The sequence below is a fragment of the Takifugu flavidus genome, chromosome 15 (genome assembly GCF_003711565.1).
Source record: "Takifugu flavidus isolate HTHZ2018 chromosome 15, ASM371156v2, whole genome shotgun sequence".
Lineage (NCBI taxonomy): Eukaryota > Metazoa > Chordata > Actinopteri > Tetraodontiformes > Tetraodontidae > Takifugu > Takifugu flavidus.
In genome coordinates, this window is record NC_079534.1 from 6,957,889 (window position 1) to 6,975,487 (window position 17,599).

General features: G+C 44.0%; 3 protein-coding genes across 7 annotated transcripts; all 3 read right to left on the reverse strand.

Annotated features, from left to right (window-relative positions):
* Positions 1-9,903: 9,903 nt before the first annotated feature.
* Positions 9,904-11,534, reverse strand: LOC130538711 (heat shock factor protein 4-like). Of its 2 annotated transcripts, XM_057056568.1 has the most exons (3): positions 11,156-11,534; positions 10,449-11,061; positions 9,904-10,196 (listed from the first exon to the last, which is right to left on the reverse strand). In XM_057056568.1, exons 2-3 carry the CDS (start codon positions 11,052-11,054, stop codon positions 9,939-9,941), a joined length of 864 nt encoding a protein of 287 aa, XP_056912548.1. In that variant the 5' UTR covers positions 11,055-11,061; positions 11,156-11,534; the 3' UTR covers positions 9,904-9,938. The 2 variants fall into 2 exon arrangements, with proteins under 2 accessions (XP_056912548.1, XP_056912547.1); XM_057056567.1 differs by having other exon boundaries at positions 10,449-11,534.
* A 145-nt stretch (positions 11,535-11,679) lies between these two features.
* Positions 11,680-14,108, reverse strand: selenop2 (selenoprotein P2). 2 transcript variants are annotated; one of them, XM_057056571.1, is made up of 5 exons: positions 14,013-14,108; positions 13,261-13,524; positions 12,840-13,052; positions 12,637-12,745; positions 11,680-12,435 (listed from the first exon to the last, which is right to left on the reverse strand). In XM_057056571.1, exons 2-5 carry the CDS (start codon positions 13,473-13,475, stop codon positions 12,190-12,192), a joined length of 783 nt encoding a protein of 260 aa, XP_056912551.1. In that variant the 5' UTR covers positions 13,476-13,524; positions 14,013-14,108; the 3' UTR covers positions 11,680-12,189. The 2 variants fall into 2 exon arrangements, with proteins under 2 accessions (XP_056912551.1, XP_056912552.1); XM_057056572.1 differs by lacking the exon at positions 14,013-14,108 and having other exon boundaries at positions 11,680-12,393.
* A 385-nt stretch (positions 14,109-14,493) lies between these two features.
* On the reverse strand, positions 14,494-17,597 carry si:ch73-382f3.1 (uncharacterized protein LOC100151273 homolog). Of its 3 annotated transcripts, XR_008953961.1 has the most exons (5): positions 17,185-17,597; positions 16,586-16,745; positions 16,019-16,194; positions 15,027-15,856; positions 14,494-14,973 (listed from the first exon to the last, which is right to left on the reverse strand). XR_008953961.1 is itself a non-coding variant. In XM_057056569.1 (4 exons), the coding sequence occupies exons 1-4, from the start codon at positions 17,332-17,334 to the stop codon at positions 15,473-15,475; spliced, it is 870 nt and encodes a 289-aa protein (XP_056912549.1). In that variant the 5' UTR covers positions 17,335-17,597; the 3' UTR covers positions 14,494-15,472. The 3 variants fall into 3 exon arrangements, 2 of the variants coding, with proteins under 2 accessions (XP_056912549.1, XP_056912550.1); XM_057056569.1 differs by having other exon boundaries at positions 14,494-15,856; XM_057056570.1 differs by having other exon boundaries at positions 14,494-15,856; positions 17,108-17,224.
* Between the last annotated feature and the right edge of the window lie 2 nt (positions 17,598-17,599).

A 17,599-nucleotide genomic window follows, 5' to 3' on the forward strand; every position in this document is an offset into this window, starting at 1 on the left:
AGCTAAATCCTGTCCTGAGGAGTTGTTTCCTGCGTTGGGCCGTGCAGGGCTGTTTAGAATAAACCAAGTTAGTCTTTTTGTTGCGGTGTTTTGTCCTGAGGGTGGACCAGTCTCTGTCTGAGGGTGTTGCCAATGAACATGGATGTTGTGCTTTTTGAAAAATGGAGTTCTCTTGATGTACCTGCTATGTGTGGTTTGCGTTCCTTCTCTCTTTCATCTCTCTGGTTTCTTCCTGTTCTTTTTGGATTTAAGAAAAGCTGAACCAGGACAACCACTTTTCAGATTTCCTTATGCGGTTCTTCACCTTCCCCTCATTGCTCAAAGGTGCCGTTTGTGCCCGGTCGTTCAGGGTTCGTATAACACCCCCGCTTGTGCTGTAGAGGATGATGGCAGTCAAAAGAAGGTACTGCTCTTTGTCCACTTCACTGTTGAGGCGTTTTTTAGAGGTGGCTTGAGAGATGAGAGCAGCCAGTCGGTTGAAGGAAAATGACCAGCAAACTCTCTTGTGGAGCTTTCTCAATTGCTGCTCTTAAATTATTGAACAATCTGCCACTGTGCATTAGACAGGTGCCTTCACTGCCCATTTTTGAAAGCCATCTTAAAGCCCAACTTTTCTCCTTGGCTTTTACTAAGGTATGAGACTTTGATCCTGCTTTTATTGTTTCATTGTCTTGTGTTATTGCTTTTATTGTTTGTTTGACATTCTTTTATACATGTTTGAATATGATGTACAGGACTTTATGGCAACTATGGTTACTTTTAATATGCTTTATAAATAAAATGATTATTAAAAGCAGTGGGTGTCCGCACTCAAAGACGTTGGCAGTTCAGAAATTGGCCATTAATGTGAGACTGAAGCACGAGCTGCTTTCAGTGCTGACGAACTGTGAATCAGTAAAAGCTTTTGCACAACAGGGACATTTTCTGCAAGTGCTGATAATGTTTCAGCTGCAGGAATCAACATGACCTTCAAGCTCTTTATGGATACATAAAACATTGTAGTGGCCAACAGCCTATAAAAGACAAGCACTATCACTATCTCTGCTTTTACTGGCGCGCGCACACACACACACACCACACACACACACACACACACACACACACACACACACGCACGCACGAACACACTCTGCCGAAGACCTTCATCTCATCCACATTCAAGGTTCACTGGCTCCTAAGATGTGATATGACATCAGCCTCAGGTTGACCTTTCATGAGCTCACATTTGCCCTTCCTCCGGCACACTTGCTGATGCAGCATGTGTGAACCCACCCCTTCCTCTGTCTTCATTGTCTTGTTTCACTTAACTTTAACATTCTGGGATGTTTTAGCCAACTTTATCTGGCATGAGGTGTTGCTATGCAATTCCAATTGAATTAATTTTATCTATGAATTGTGACATTTTGATAATATGACTTATTCTTTTTACATGTTTCCATCACTGTGAGAACAATTGTAAGGAAGTTATTTTAGATGACTAATTAATTCATTAATTACTGTAGATGGCTGTTCTATTAGGCTCTTTTTCAGCGTGTTGTGTTCATGTCACAGTGTTGTACTGATATTATATAGATTCATTAACAATAATTGAACCGTTGTTCCATTTCTGCTTACTGTAATGCAGAAATAAACGTGCACATCTCAGAGTGTCACTCAAACTCATCAGTGAATGGATAAAGGCTGAGAACTGAAACCACGTGTTGACTGCCCCCTGCTGACTGTCTGCAGTAGAGCTAAAGCTCCACCTGGCACATGGGTCATTTGTTAGCAGCTAACTAATCTTTCTGATGATGTCTGAGAGGCAGCTGAATCTGAACCTAAAATGAAATCCTGCCCAGCTCCTCCCATCAAAGGTTCTCTATAATCCATATGGTCAACAGCAAGTCAGAGTTTATTGTCAGTTAAAGTGTGTTTAAAGTATAATGAGTAATCCAGATCTCTGCTCAGATGTTCATTCCTACAGTGTGAAACCTGCTGGACAATAAGTAACCAGGTTTACTGACCAGAAGGTTCCATCACACACACCCTGGAACATGTCATGTCTTACCAAACCTGAGAAATACAGATGATTCTGTCGAGCTGTTAAAAAACAACAGATGAAGGTGTGAATCAAGAACAAGAGAGAGGAAAGGAGAAGATTCTAATGAAAGATACATATAGATAGATTCTTTCAATCTGGGGCTGTAAAGTGGGGATTTGTGATGAGGCGCTAAAGGAGGGGAGGCCTTGATATGCAAATTAGGCTGCTGCTAATCAAAGCAATAAGATTAGCCTTCCAAATTGAGATGAAGAAAGGCACCATTATCTGTGCCGAGTGTCATGTTTAATAACGCAGAACGGCATGCTAATTCACTGCTGACGCAACTGTGGGGTGTGTGTGTGTGTGTGTGTGTGGTGTGTGTGTGTGTGTGTGTCAAAGTGGGACAGTCTACAATGAAACTAGAAACCTGAATGATGAGCTCACAGCACTGAAAGGGTTTAATTGAAAGTAACTCAAACATATGAAAGATAAAAGTAAAAAATGTTTTTTATTGATTTATGTATTTGAGGGAAAGGACATTCTTCAGGATCACGTTTAGTTCTGCTCAGTGAAGAGCCGGTCTCCCTTCAGCAGGAGAGTTGGAACCCAGTCTTTGAGGGCTGTAATCCTGCTGCGTTTTCTGTCCTCCCAGGTGGACAAGGCTTTCACCAAGGCAAGCCTTGTCCACCTTGGAGGTCAAAAAGCCCTTTATGACCAGGTTCTGTCCCCCCGCCATTAACGAAACACACTACCATGCAGTCAAGTGAAAAAAAGTGGATCTAAAGGGGTTCTAAAGAAAGAATGGGATGAAACAAAACAAAGCCGGAGCTTTAAATATTAGTTCTCTGATTTAAACCATTTTTCTGTGCCCGGATGATTGTGGTGATTGTGATTGTGTCTTTGATGACGGTAACCATGAAAAGGTGACACAGCTCTCAGGGTTCTCCGCGTTGTTGTTGCTTGCTGTGTTCCTGCTGCTGCTGGACATTGGAGCCAGGTTCTCTCCATGGCAACCAAAATCCACTGTTTAATTTCATTACTCGGTAGAAGTGCCAGACTGATGCTCATCTCCTCATTCAAGGTCCTGAACCAGAACAGATCTCCCAATTCTGCCTCTTTCAGAAATTCCCTTTCGGCAGCGTCTCAAATTTGGCGTTTCTCCTCCAAACACGGTTGACATAGAAGCGGAGGAATGCAAAAACAGACGGAGGAGGTGGACCGGAGCAGCAAGCAACCATCAGCATTTGGGAGAAATCTGGTCGAAAAGAGCCAATGTTTACGCCCGCGTGTCATTATTAGTGGTTAAAAATGGTGTTGAGAGCACCTTTGTGTTGGAAGAGTGTGGAGCAGCGGCGGCAGGCAGCCAATCCAGCCATTAAACAGACAGAAATAGGCCAACAGTAGCAACTCTGTTGTTGTTGTCTCAATCCATCCTGACAGTCTCACCATCCTGTGGGGGAGAGAACGGTAGTCACTGGTGATTATAAGCCCCCGCCGCCCCCACCCTTCACAAGGGGAGCCAAATTATGCCCACATTAATATTTCATCTTACAGGGGACTCAGAAAAACCACATGTGTACTCAGCCCTTTGTCTTCATGTCAGATGAAATATGCCCAGAATTCATCAGAGGGTAACCAAAGGAGGTGGGGGTAGGGAAGGAAGGAAGGAAGGCAAGGAAGGAAGGAAGGAAGGCGAGGAAACAAGTGGATGGGAAGAGATGAGGGAAAGGCTTTTGTTTAAGATGGATGTACGTTAACATGGAGCTGGACAGAGGACAACGGCTCAGAGGTCGGAGGTGTATTTTTGTGTGTTTAGGTCAACAATTGACGATTGTTTGTTGTTTTGTGAAGATGAAGCTATAATTTGTCATTAGGGGGTGACAAACAGGATAAATAATGTTAGTAGCTCAGTTTCAGTTACCCTTAGAAAATCGGAAAACCTAAAGATTGCAATTAAAAAACTGGTCATTGAAGCATCTGCATTTTAAAAACCTCTCCAATATGGCTAAAAGGTTTTTACGCTCTAAGGAAAAGGAATTTGGGAAAATGTTGCCATCGAAATACATCGCAAAAGTGCGATGGGAACACTTTTCTTTTTGCATACAGTATATGCAACACGTGACCAGTTAACAACATCATGGTCCATCTGGACAGAGGAGGAGACCTAACATTTTATTAGCAACAAAAAAAAACCAAAATGTTTAAAACACCAATGGAAACACGTACACAGGTCAACATCTGAGAAATATCACTTTTATTTAGCAAAAACTGGAAGCCCAGCTGTGTCACACAAGCACTGCGCTCCCTCTCTCAGCCTTCCAGCAGCTCTTCTTGGTTGAAGACGCTACGAGTGCCTTAAATTCCTCTGATGCTTTTCATTATCAGCACGTTTTAAACAATGTTCGTCCATGAAGGTTCTCATTCATCCAGGTAAGACCGATCCATGAAGGTCTACCAAAGAGTGCTATACGACACTGCAAGATGTTTCTCCTCTCACCCAAGTTGGTATTGTGGTAAAAAGCAGGCGTTCAGCTGCCTCTACGCATCAGGCAGGCAAAATATGCATTTTAGCGTCCTATGAGAGTCTTGGTGCATACTTGCACTCTTGGTCTTACAGTGCTCTACAAATAAAATCGATTGAGTGATTGATCTGTGTCTGCCCATCAAGAATAGTGGTGAATTATATTACAAAAAAGGCAATAATTCATAATCAGAACTCTGGGTAGACGCATATGAGTCCCTGGCTTCATTCATTTGTCCTTAAATGGGGACGCAGTCGCCAACAGAAGGTTCTCCTGGAAACAAACAAGAACACTCGAGGAACATCAAGGTGACTGATGTTGATGATGAGTGTTCTCACACACACACACACACACTCGTGATGGGGAGCTGGTGGCATGCTGCTTGGCTGATTAACGCTAGCTTGTCTGTTTAAATGAGCTCCCATCATGGTAAGATTGCGGCAGCCTCTTGTTAACCCTCATTGTGTGAGACAACCTCGTGGCTGATCTTCAAGCACACTTATCACCCTCTTACTCCCCAACCTTGTTCACGCGCCAACAATTATCTGTGTGATGCATGCGTGTGCGTCCTTTAAACCAGCTAGGAAGGTACCGGCTACAGTTTGAAGAGCACTTTAAAACTCTTCATCGCTAACCTCATTATTAATTGCAGTGTGCCTCCAAACTACCACAGCACTAACACCGTTAACGCTGTTACCAAGGAGACCAACATGACGTTATTCACAGCATCTGCTCTTATATTCATTCTATCCGCCATGCAATGCTTATTGTTTGTTGTAGATCCCCATTAGTCGTTTAAATAGTATTTCAATGACCACACATGTGATGGGGAGTTATTCAGAAGTGAAGAGCATTTACAGTTGGTTGACACCTGTAGCTTCAAAATGCCAAACAAACCCATCTTAATGCTCCAGAGACGAGCGTCTAGCTGGTGATCAGGGTTATTGTGCCAGACAGACGTTTCTGCCTGAGTTCCACAGGAAGCAGTCATCCTGGAGCGTGTGTGTGTACATTATAGCCTTTTTGAGGGCTTCTCTCTTTTCTGGAATCCACCAACGTTCCAAAAATGAAGAATTTTCTCTGGAATTAATCCAAATTTCTCATCTAGTATATGTCTATATGCAGGAAGTTTAGGTTTTCCTTCTGTGGCGTGAATGAAGTTACAAATTCAAACTGAACGGATGCGCTCCAGCTGCAGGTGAAGCGTGACGCTGGACAATTAAGCCAAAACAGAGCTGATGTGTGGAACAAAGGCGCCACTTTGAACTAGGGGGCAGGACATAACTGAAGTCACGGTATCATTTACCTCTGTAATAAATCAGCTACAGAGGTCTTGTGGGCGCGGTCTGTGTTTGGGGCATCGCTGTCACCCGCTGCCAGGGCAGATGCCTCTTTTAGCCTTGACTCTTAAAGCAAAGCTCCTCCATTATTAATAGAAACAGTTTTTATTACAGCACCTTGCTGCAACAAAACAGTGCTTTAAATACAAACTATGAGAAAGAGAATGAAGTCTGTTAGCTTTAGATGTGTTTTCTGCCCACATTAGCATTTATGTTGGGTGGAACAACATAAAGAGGCAACGCGCTGTTGATAGAAGTCTCCCCCCAGTGGCTGTCTGTAGAACTTTGATTTTAGTTGCTTCAAAGTGCTTATTTTATTCAGGCTTCAGTGGTTTTTTCGGCCCCCCTGTTGAGTTTGCAACAGAGGATGGAACCAACAGACTGCGCTGAAAGAGGAAGATGTGTGGAGAGGAGGCAGACAGCAGATGATTGGCTGTGAGAGGCAGCCAATGGCAGAGAAGAACGAAGGGTCTCAGCCCGAGTCTCACATCTCTTTGCTCTTCTGCTTCCTCACAATGCAGTTCTGGCATCAATAGTCACCAAAGAGGATGATGAGGCTACAGAAAAGGTCAACAGCGCCATGTTTGTGGTGTCGGCAAACAGGTTGCAGCTGGTGTGGATGGTGACCAGAAGAAACTGGACCCGGAGGAGTCCAGTCCAGGAAAAACAAATGTTAAGGATATAAGTCACCTGACAGCAAAGTTTTTATTGAAAAATGTGTCTTAATGGTTTTGTTTGCTTTAGTGCTCAGCTTCTTAATATTAATTTAGCCTTAGATGGACATTTAACCAGAGTTGCTACCTGTGGTGAAGGCTTTTCAAAAACAGAATTTCCTCCACAGATTCCATTTGTTACTGGTATCTTTTTCTATTCAGCCACCCCCCCACACACACACACACACACACACATACTCATTTCAACCACCTGGGGGGTCATCTTGAAGGTCAATATAATTAGTTTCTATAGTAGCACCAAAATGACCCATATATTACAGGTACACAGATATAGAGAAGGAAAATGACGCCATCCAATCTATTGTCTCCCCACTGAGCTTTAAGTAGAGAGCAGATGGCTATGAATCAACAAAGGAGGACAGATCTGGAGTCTGGTAGGATAATCTGTCTAGTTATGGCAACAGAACAATGTTACAGAGCCAAGTGGGATTAGACTCGCCAAGCAATCTGAACCTTCTAAAACAATATTGCTGGATAAAAGCTAAATGTATCAGTTTGGTAGATTAGAAACTGCACAGTACAGTGGGGAGAATGAAATGATGTGGACATGGTTTCCCCCTTGCCCTGCAGCAGCACTGAGAATATTGACCAAAAGCAAGGGTGGATGACAAATTTGACATCACAGCGCAGGTTGAGCAGTCTTTTTCCTGTTTAGAACTCTGCTCCCATTCAACATCACACCCGGCAGCAGCCACACAAGCTACATCAACATACTACATGCATTTAGCAACCATCGCTAACCATTTGTGTAGGAAGCATGGTGATTTACTGGTGACAGTTGGGTCCAATCAGTGGTTTCCAGTGGTTTATGTCGTGTTATGTGTCGCTTACGGTCACGTGTTTATTGCAGAAGAAACGCTCCGGTTCCCGAGTTTTCCCGGTGGGAAACTAAAAAGAATATGAGAATGCTGAGGCAGAGTTGGGAGTGACCACAGAAAGGAATGAATGTTACCAACTGCAAGGATGTCAAATAACGCTGGTGGACAATGTGCATTGCACATGCTGAATCCCCTCGCCATCAGGCCGTAGCACAGATACATCAGCACATGGACCAACGCACTGATCAAATCAGTCAGGAAAGCTGCGAGGGGATATTGAGGGTCAGGATCGACCCCCAGCACCAGCAAATGCATGTTAGTGAGTGTGTAGGCACACTGGTATCCAGTCATGTACTGGAAGCCAGTTCTCCAGTTAAATCATGGTGCTATGGTGGTACAACTGGCTGCACTTTTTCAGGATGAAAAATATCTTCCATCCAAGAAAGTGCCAGAAGATATTGTGAGTGAAGGACAAACTTTGACAGGAATATACGGTTTGATCTGCTTGAAGACTTAGTGTCGCCGAGCTCTAAAATGTTAGAGGGGTCAAACTGCCTGAAGACCACAGAGATGAGAAGTGCCGTCCTTCCTTCTCTGCTGTCAATCAGTCAAAGCCATCCTGCCACTGAAGGAACAACATCACTTTCTGTTCCTTCAAATAGACAGAAAACACACTGTAAGAATTATCTGATTTTTGCACCTTTGGCCCAGGCCATATCATTACCAGGTAGCACAGGCCCAGGAGACAGGAGAGTCGACCAGCAGCCAACCGTCTGTCCTCTTGTCTGGAAAGAGGAAAACGCTTCAGCTGCTGCCTGATGAGCTGAGAAAATATGTCAGTAATTACGCTGCGAAAAAATTTTTCTTTCCCCCATTTTTGTTGAATAGTTGTAAATTTTGCCTCATCAGGAGAGTGTCAGTTCCCTGATGAAGAGCTGATAAATATGAGCCCACCTGCAAACCAATAAATAAAAAGGCCTCACGTAAGCCTTTTTGTCGTGGTTCGGTTTCTTTGGTTTCGGTTTCCCATGTATCGACTATACAGGACTGAACGACATCACCGTGAAAAACAAGTACCCTCTCCCTCTGATTGACTCAGCCTTCAGCCCCCTACACTCAGCCACAAAATTGGACCTAAGGAATGCCTACCACCTCACCAGAATCAGGGAGGGGGATTAGTGGAAAACAGCATTCAACACCCCTTTAGGCCATTTTGAATATTTAGTAATGCCCTTTGGATTGATTAATTCCCCCCGCCGTGTAGCCCAGTTCCGCCGGATCGGACAAGTGTGGCGGGAGACCCGGGCCGCACTGGGAAGGACGGCGGAGCGCAACAGACGTCTGGCGGACCGCCACCGAGCACCGGCCCCCAACTACCAGGTGGGCCAGCAAGTGTGGCTCTCATCCCGTGACCTCCCCCTCCAGACGGAGTCCAGAAAACTCACCCTCAGGTATATCGGCCCTTATTCCTTGGACAAAATCATTAACCCCAGTGCAGTTCGTCTCTGTCTCCCAGCCTCCCTGAACGTCCACCCAGTGTTCCACGTCTCCCTCCTCAAACCGGTTACGAAAAGCCCCCACCAGCCTCCTGCACACACTCCCCCCCCCCCCCCACACACACACACACACACGTCTCATCGAAGGCCATCCGGCCTACACTTTGTTTGATCTTCTTGGATATTGTGCCAATAAAGAACCTTTTGTTTGCACTCTGCGTCTGGGTCCTGGCCTGCCAAACCGTTCCCTAACACTTTTATTAATTTTAATTTGACAAAATGTAATATGTAATCACATGTGGTGAATTTATTTTAAGAGATTACATAAGGAGTTATAAGAGAACGTAGTCCCCTATGAAGGTGTTCTCTTGGTCTATTAAAGTATTGTACACTCATCGCCCTCAGATTCTCACCCAAAGATTATCATGACTGAACTAAGGAATCACATATCTTTATCCTAAATGTTGATAACCATTAATCATATTGATACATGGTCCGTTCTTGGGTCAGTTTCTGTGTGTCTACCACAGACGCGGAATACATAACGTTAAATTGAATTGAAGTCAACTTAAATCATGCCAACTAATGTGGAACAATGCTGCCATCTAGCGTTCATGTCTGAAAATCTGGCTAGTCAAATGAAAAAATTCTAGTCTTTTTCAGTTTCTTCAGTTTTCCTGCTGCTCCTTCGCGTTAATGTTTGCTAGCTCGAAGTCGGCTTTTAGTTTTTGATGATTGGATTTTGCTTTTTGATAACAGCATTTAAATGATGTAAAACAGCGGGAATTTTCTCTAAACAAGGTCCGACAGGAAACAGTTTGAGAACCACTGTCGTCGGTAAAAGACAACGTTTTTGCTAACAGTAACGTTGCTTTTAAACGTATACCTACTGAGTTTTTTTCCATCTTCTTCTTACATATGTGTAACCATTATTGACCAAAGCACATTGCATTAAAAAAATGCAAAAAAGATGACAATTTAACCTTTTATTCAAACATATCCTGCGCTCTAATAACAACAGTAGGCTCCGTTAAAATGTGCTTCACTGTCTGTACTTGAAGAACTATTATTCAGCAAGCTCTTAAATTGGCTGGTATCCAACCACGTTGCTCCTTCAGCGATCATCACACTTGTGTGAGAAGCTTGTAGCACCTGGTGTGGACCCTTCCAGCCTTTCCTTTTCCTGTTGCTCAGATCCTTCACCATGATCCAGTCACCTGGCACAATGTCATGCAGCGGTTTGGATGCAGGCGATCGGACCTCTGCCTGAGATAGGTCAGAAGATAAATTACCTTACAAACTGTAAGGGCGTTTTTGTTTTTGCATTCATAACAGTACAACAGTTCTCCAACTACAAAAACGATGATATTTTAATAAATTAAAACCACAAAATGTAATACAAAAAGAGTCAATAGCTCATGAATAAGAACAATATCACATACAAGCTCAACAAATATTGAATTGGTGTCATAAAGACATATGTTTTGCTGGATAAAAACATGAAAATCTGCAAATTACCTCTGGAATTAGGTTTGGGAGTTGCCTTGGTAACGACACCTGCAATTCTTCCCTTTCCCTGGACTGTTGAGCTGGAACCTGGACTGTGCTCACCGCAGATTCCCTGTTTGCATTTAATGTGTGGTACAAAAAGTCAACTCCAGAAGGTAGTAATGACAACAGTGATGCACCATTGTGCGGAGTTGCATCTTTGGCATTATCGCGTGTGTCATCCAGATTGTGATGGTCCCTCCACCTCTCATTCAGATCTTTCTTTCTGAGGTCAAGGTTCACACCGGTTCTCGATTTCGGAACACATCTCCTCAGAAGGGGAAGAAGTTCTGGTTGGTTTCTTTGGAAGTTGGGGTGGAAATAATGATGAATGTTGTCTCTATTTAAACGCTGGGACTTCCTGAAGCCATACAAATTTAGCTGTCGTGTAAAACTTGAGAATTTGGAGGTTTTGAAGCCATTTGAAGACAAGAACTCATTTTCTATTAAATTCCCATTGACGATGATTCCGTCTCCTTGGTGGTTCCAGATGATGGTATTAATTTTGCTGTCATTGATCAATCGCCACAACTTTGTAGGGAATTTTTCATTCAGTGAAACTCCCAGTGTTTGCATTTTTGATCTGTAAAAAGATAAAATGTTGCAATGAAAGAAAAGAAACATATGCTGTATAGATTTAAACTGCAAGATTTGACTTGTGTGGTGTGTTCTCTCACCTCTTAGGTGCACATAATTTGTTTGATCAACTGTTTCTTTCATCTAACTTCAAAGAAACATCAAAGAATCAAAGGCATCTTGCACATTCTTTAATCTTCTTTGATGGACCCCTCAGGCTTCCGTTTTTGGGAAACCTCTAGCCACACCAGCAACACCGCTGGTGTTGTGATACTGTCAGGCTGAAAAACCGTGTCTTTGTGGGGGGGTCACATGTGAAAATCATTCATCCCACTACTTCCTCATGTTTATGTACTTTTAGAATTTTTTTTTATTTTTTAACTTACTGTATAACAGACAAACCCCTTTAAAGCCCCTGGGTTGCTGCGATGCCTGAGTTGAACTGTGTCTGCAGGAAGATCAACACACAGGATAGCAGGTTCACCTTCAGGCTCCGTCAGCAGCTTTGGGAAAGAAGCTTAACAACCGACGATCATTGTCTGAGAGTTCAGTGTAGAACATCATTGTGTTGAACTCCGGGTTTCCTTTGGATTAATACAATATGAAAACAAAAAGGGAAACAAAGTTTAAGTAATTCAAAAATGTGATTTTAATGAAGCTTTTTCCAAAAAGAAAGAATGTGAACGGTAATTCCGACATTCTGCATACATGATTAGAAGTAGCACTGTGTTATCTGAACATGCTTCACCGTGGCAACAGCTGTCAAATGCAGTTTGATTGCATCATTTATGGTCTTTTATTATTTTCCCCCTTATTTGGATAAAAGCAGCAGCTGAATGGCTGAAACATCAACCACCAGTCCGTCCAGTGCGTCCACACATATCAATCTACAGGCTCCTGCAGGCAGGTTTACCACCGTAGACTTCATTAACAAGACCACAGGACGGGGCTGCTGTCTGCCCAGACATTCAGCTGCTCTGTCAACACAAATGTCCAACCAAAGTCCAAAGACCTTGGACAATTAATCCCGCCACTCGTGACAAACACGACGAAAGAGTGAGCGAGCATTTCTGACTCCTCTGTCGGCCCACAGTGACAGATGCAATTGCCACGGTGCTGATAGCGATGGAGCGTTCTAAGCTGCCATCTTAGGCTCTGGGGTTGGTGTACAAGGCTTTGAGGAACCGTCCTGGTGGGGGTGGTCATGGCGATGATGGTGATGAGGATGGTGGTGGTGGTGGAGGCGGACTGGTGCCGGGGTCACCTGAGGATCATCAGCCCCCACCTGTGCCGTCTCATTTCTCCCTCTCCCGGTGTCGTGTAGAGATGTCGAGTTTGCCTGTGGATAATACGGCACTGTGGCTGTATTTACTGACTGCGTCTGCACGAGCCAATACACACATCACCAAACACCTTCAGGACATCCTGGTATTTGTTGCAATCATTTAAATAACAATCAAACTGGAACCAAATCTTTATTCATCTACTACACCAATGGATGTATGTCTCAGTGCCACAGTAAATCATGTAATAAAAAGCTAAAATGTTTCGTTTTGAAGGTGTTGATTTCATGATAACTCACAGAGCAGTTGCAGATGTTGCCTTGATATGTTGCTCTGATTGCAGCCTCTACATAGACGTAGTTCAGAAAACTGTAGGGTAGACCTACGTGGAAGGTCAGCTGACCACACCTGGGGAGGAGGAGGAGGAGGATTGTAAGGCAGATTGACTATATCTGCACTTGAGTCTCATCAGTGTTAAACCAGGCTGACACTTCGTCCCCACCTGTCATAGATCAGGAAGTCGTCTTTGTCCCCGTCCAGAGTCTCCCACACATCACTTTGAAAAGCAGACTGCTGGTATACTGGGACATCAGGGGGCGCTCTCCTCTTCAGCTCCCAGAACATGGCTCTGGAATGAGGGTCTTGCTCATTCACGATCATGTACGACACCTCTGTCATGTTGCTCTGAATCAGCTTTTTACGCAGGCCTCCGATCCTACAGAACAGATCATTGTTGAAGCCAACACGGGATTGATTTGATTGATTGATGATCTATCAGCTGCAACGGTGCTCGAGTTTACCAAGGAACTATGGCTGATAACATCGTCACATTGTGAGTGTAAAGAGATTTTGTCCTGTCATGATTTAAGAGTGTTTTAAAGCTTTTTACCTGCTCTGGGTTGACTTCATGTCCGTTTTCTTACCTGCTGGCCTGAACGAGACAGAAGTGTCAGGTGGCCTTCAGCAGCGCCACCACCGCCACCCTTCCCAGAAGCCTTTGCATCGGTGCCTCACCGTTGATCTCCCAGTGGGGGGCAGGTTTGCAGATCCTGGTGGTGTGATTGAACCCCTGCACATGTGAGGCCCACAGCAGGCCAATAAGAGTCGCCTGTAGCCATAGCAACGAGTGAGCCGACATTGTGTCCAACCCAGGGGACACGATCTACTGAACAACACCGACGTACAACCTGTTATTAAAGACATAAAAACATAATGAGGCCCAAACATGCCTGCAAGGTACAGAGGTAGTGCACGTACACACAGCATCTTATACGTGCGCTGACGTATACGGTCACAGAACCAGTTGGTCAGACTATAAACAGCAATTCAAACAAGGCAGGATTTAATATACTGAGCTGGAATGTGATCTAGCAGGCAGACAGGCAGACAGGCAGACAGGCAGACAGGCAGACAGGCAGACAGGCAGACAGACATAGTTGAGTGACATCACTGATAAACACATTGTGTTAGGAACAGGACACCAAAAAGGAATTTTAGTTTTTTTAACTCTGAAAAATAAAAACAACACCAAAAGAACCATAAAGTTCAGACCGCTAATTTACTTATTTTAAAATAGGATACCACAAACGGGAAGTGAGACACTTGCAGATGAACCTGCGTCATACATGAATGAAGCCCCCAAAACAACGCAAAGAGCCCAGATGGAGAATCTTACCTGTCCCTTGGTTTCTCTCATACAGAGCGTAAAGCTGCTGTTTTTAAAGTCTGCAGGGGTCAAAGGACCCTGCACCCACCCACCCTCACACACACAAAGAGCAAGCGAGAGAGAGAGTGATAGACAGAGAGCAGCACATGTACTCAGTATTGATTTCATGATTGAGTACTATTTACTCTGTGTTTCGCCTGGTCAGGTGAAGGTTGGCGCTCTAAAACCAAGACTCAACAGGGAAGAGATCCTGGATCTGTAGATGAGATGATTTAAAACAGCACAAGCTCGACTCCACAACTGATGGTTACATCGCTGGTGACCGAGGTTAACTGACAACTCCACAGGTGCCATCACCATCATGAGCAATCCGCTCAAAGTCCACCAGAGCTTTTCTACTCCAAAAAAGCGGAATATTTGTTTAATGGTGTCAGCTGACAGACTCGTGTATTTACCAACGCAGTGGTGAAAGAAGCTTTTCACAATCACCTGAGCTAAAATAAAGCTATTTTATTTTATAAGCGCAGCGCCGACCTTGGACACCACCTCTTTTAATACCTGCTGACAGGCTACAAACACCCGCAAAGCTTCATATCAAACACAGACAGATACAATTTACTGCACAGTTACACTTGTCACAGAGCTTTGGTGTCTTGTAACAGTATAGTCCTTGATTTAGTAAAAAAAAAACCTATATGGATAACTCAAAGCTTTTGTGTACAAATGTCACCAAGAAAGTTACATGAATTAAGAAAATGTCTGACATTTCTCCTGAACATTTTCAGTCAGATAAAGGATCTCTTCCTCATCCTCCTGGGCGGTGCCTCCTTCCTTAAGATTCGGGTCCTCTACCAGAGGCCTGGGAGTCTTAGATCTCTGAGGTGGTTCCTGGTATCTGTTGGAGCCATCTACTCAGGTTGGGTGTTACTGCCCCTAGTGTCCCAATCACTACTGGGACCACTGTATACCACTGTGGTGTACAGTATATATACACCACAGTGGTATACAGTATACAGTATATACATACACACACAAACACACATGTATATATATATAAACAGTCCATACAGATGCTTTAAAAAAAGAAAAAAAATTCACAACATGTGTGGGACAGCAGAATTATCTTAATTTGTACAATTCAAGATGAAACAAGGAAAGAGCTGATGCTGAATTACTCAAGAATAACAATCACTGAAACAAGTGGGACAGCAAACCTGGACATATGGCTGAAGAAGTCAAGAGTAGAGGATTTTAAAGGAATGTTACCCTTTAATCAAACAAAACCATAATATTTGATTTTAATGGGAATCAGTCCTTTTTGGTGTGTGGTGAATCATGCACTCACATGCTGCTGGGGATTATGGGAACCTTGGTGCTGAGCTAAACCACAGTGCTAATGTAAACACGGCTGTCTTTTACTTTTGTGAGGCTTGTGGTGGGAACCAGCTTGTCACCCAACCAGCCGGAGATCAGGAGAGAACGCCCATCAGTTCCTCCTCATCGTTGTCCCTGACGCCATCTGTCGGGCTGCTACAGGTGGCCATAAGCCCCAGGCCCAGCTCCGCCAGCATCTCGCAGCTCATGTCTGTCGTCACCATGATCTTAGTCTCCAGGCGGTTGCACAGAGTCCGGTAGGAGGGCAGAGGGTATCCCAGCTCTCTCAAGTACTCATAGCCTTTAGTTCCTACTGCTGAACGGATTTTTTGAGCCTTCAGGATGGTCTCTGGCGACCATACGGCACGGCGGGAGCGTTTTGTGAGGGACAAGGCGCGGATCTGGTCCTCGAAGAGGAAATTCTGGAGACCCTTCTCGATCCGGTCGAGACGATAAAGACGCTTCTTCATCTCCTCCGCCTGACAGAGAAAAGAAACGATTAAGTATTGTAGATTAAAACTCTCCTGTCAGGACGTGCTTCATACAGTATCTGGACATGACACTCTTTTACATTACCGAAGTGTGTATTAAAGAAAAAGAAACTATGGGATTTCTGGAAGGTCTCATCAGCAGCAGCCTACCTCCTTCTGCAGCCTCGCAGTGTGCTGCATCTCTTTCTCCAGCTGCTTCTTCAGAATCTGGCACTGTGTGCAGGTCTGCTGATCATCATCCGCTCTGTCGCCGTCCTTGTTGTCCAGGCCAGGCAGAGGGATGCGTCTGGCATAGCCGTGGTCCCCGAAGCTCAGCTCCTTCTCGACTACAGACACACGGCACAGTTGAAACCAAGAGCAATCAGACAGGCTTCGCTCCTATAACAGCGTTTAGGACCCTCTATCTAACTGACTGCGCATTAGGCGGAGTAACAGATTTATCAGATCTCAGAGCAGTTTTCCGTTTCCCACCCGGCCATCCTGAATGAACTTGTTCAGTGAATGCAGCCATGACTGATATCTGGTCTCCTGTTGGCACGATGGAGTCCCAGAAAGATACGCTTTAAAACCTGTTTTGGAATATTTCCCTGAATAGGTCTTTAAGCCTACACTGCTGGTGCTCCTGAGGGAGTTGACTCTCCTCTGCTGACTCCGCCCATTTCTGCAAATGCTCATCTTCCAAAGCAAGCCAGAATAAATGCATGTTCATACCCATACCTGGTTCAGACTTCATGGGAAGCAATATGTAGGGTGAGGTGATGGCTGGGTAGGGAGGCTCTCCAAAGCTGAACATGGTAGGAATGGCATTTGGCTTCAGCTTCTTCCCCCCAGCTGAAGATCTAGCGATCTCCTCAAACTGACTCTGTTCAAAATGGTCCTGAAGTGACAAGAACACACAGTTTATTCAACTTAAAGAGCTGCTCTTAATCATAAATGTATCGATTACTACTTGTTAGGGAACAATTCACAATGTAAAATTAACAACTCTATTTGGAAAATTATTTTGCCTTAATGATAGTGGTTATCATATATAAACCCCGTGAATGAAATAATAAAGACTATCAAATTGTGTACACTTTCTTCATAATTTATCAAAAATCTAAATTAAGATGCTTACTGATGGCTTAAAAAAATCAAAACAAGAAGACTCTCACAAGTAACACTAACACAAATTACAAGTTGCGCTAATGTCTTAAACTTGAATTACATCCTGCAGCCCATAATAACACAGTAAATTACAGTCAAGGGATGTTCTGTCTCCGAGACTGATGGACGTCTCATCCCGGGGACCAGAACATTTCCAGCTCTTTTCCTACCTCACACAGTCTGGAGTGAGGAGTTGGCTCGAAGTCGCGTCGAGAGTTCACCACCCATTTCTTCTTACGGACGGGGTCTTTGGGGAACCTGAACAGCTGCTTACCGGTGTTGGTGGAATTCGAACAGTTTGGAGCGGAACAGCCGCCCATGTCAGCAGTTTAGAGCACAATAGCAACGCTAAATGTAAGGTCATTAAACGGCAAGATATTTCGGCTGCCAACGGAGTTCAGCTGGGGATTTAATCATCATTTACTTACAGGCTTTTAAAAAAGGGAAAAAATGCATCAGCGTAAAACACCGATTTGTGGAAACCAGAATGTTGTTATTTAGATTTTCTCAGATTATTTAATGGACACGTTCGAATATAGACAATAATAAATACATATAATCTGACTTTGTTTGAGCCAAAATGGC

Excerpts from the sequence above, each read along its gene's own strand:
- LOC130538711 (XM_057056567.1), bottom strand. The coding sequence starts at position 11,198 with ATGAAAGAAACAGTTGATCAAACAAATTATGTGCACCTAAGAGGTGAG. Across the intron at positions 10,197-10,448 it reads TCCCAAACCTAATTCCAGAG|GCAGAGGTCCGATCGCCTGC; the intron begins GTAATTTGCAGA and ends GACCTATCTCAG.
- si:ch73-382f3.1 (XM_057056569.1), bottom strand. The coding sequence starts at position 17,334 with ATGGGCGGCTGTTCCGCTCCAAACTGTTCGAATTCCACCAACACCGGT. Across the intron at positions 16,746-17,184 it reads CTCACTCCAGACTGTGTGAG|GACCATTTTGAACAGAGTCA; the intron begins GTAGGAAAAGAG and ends TTGTCACTTCAG. Across the intron at positions 16,195-16,585 it reads TCCCATGAAGTCTGAACCAG|TCGAGAAGGAGCTGAGCTTC; the intron begins GTATGGGTATGA and ends GTGTGTCTGTAG.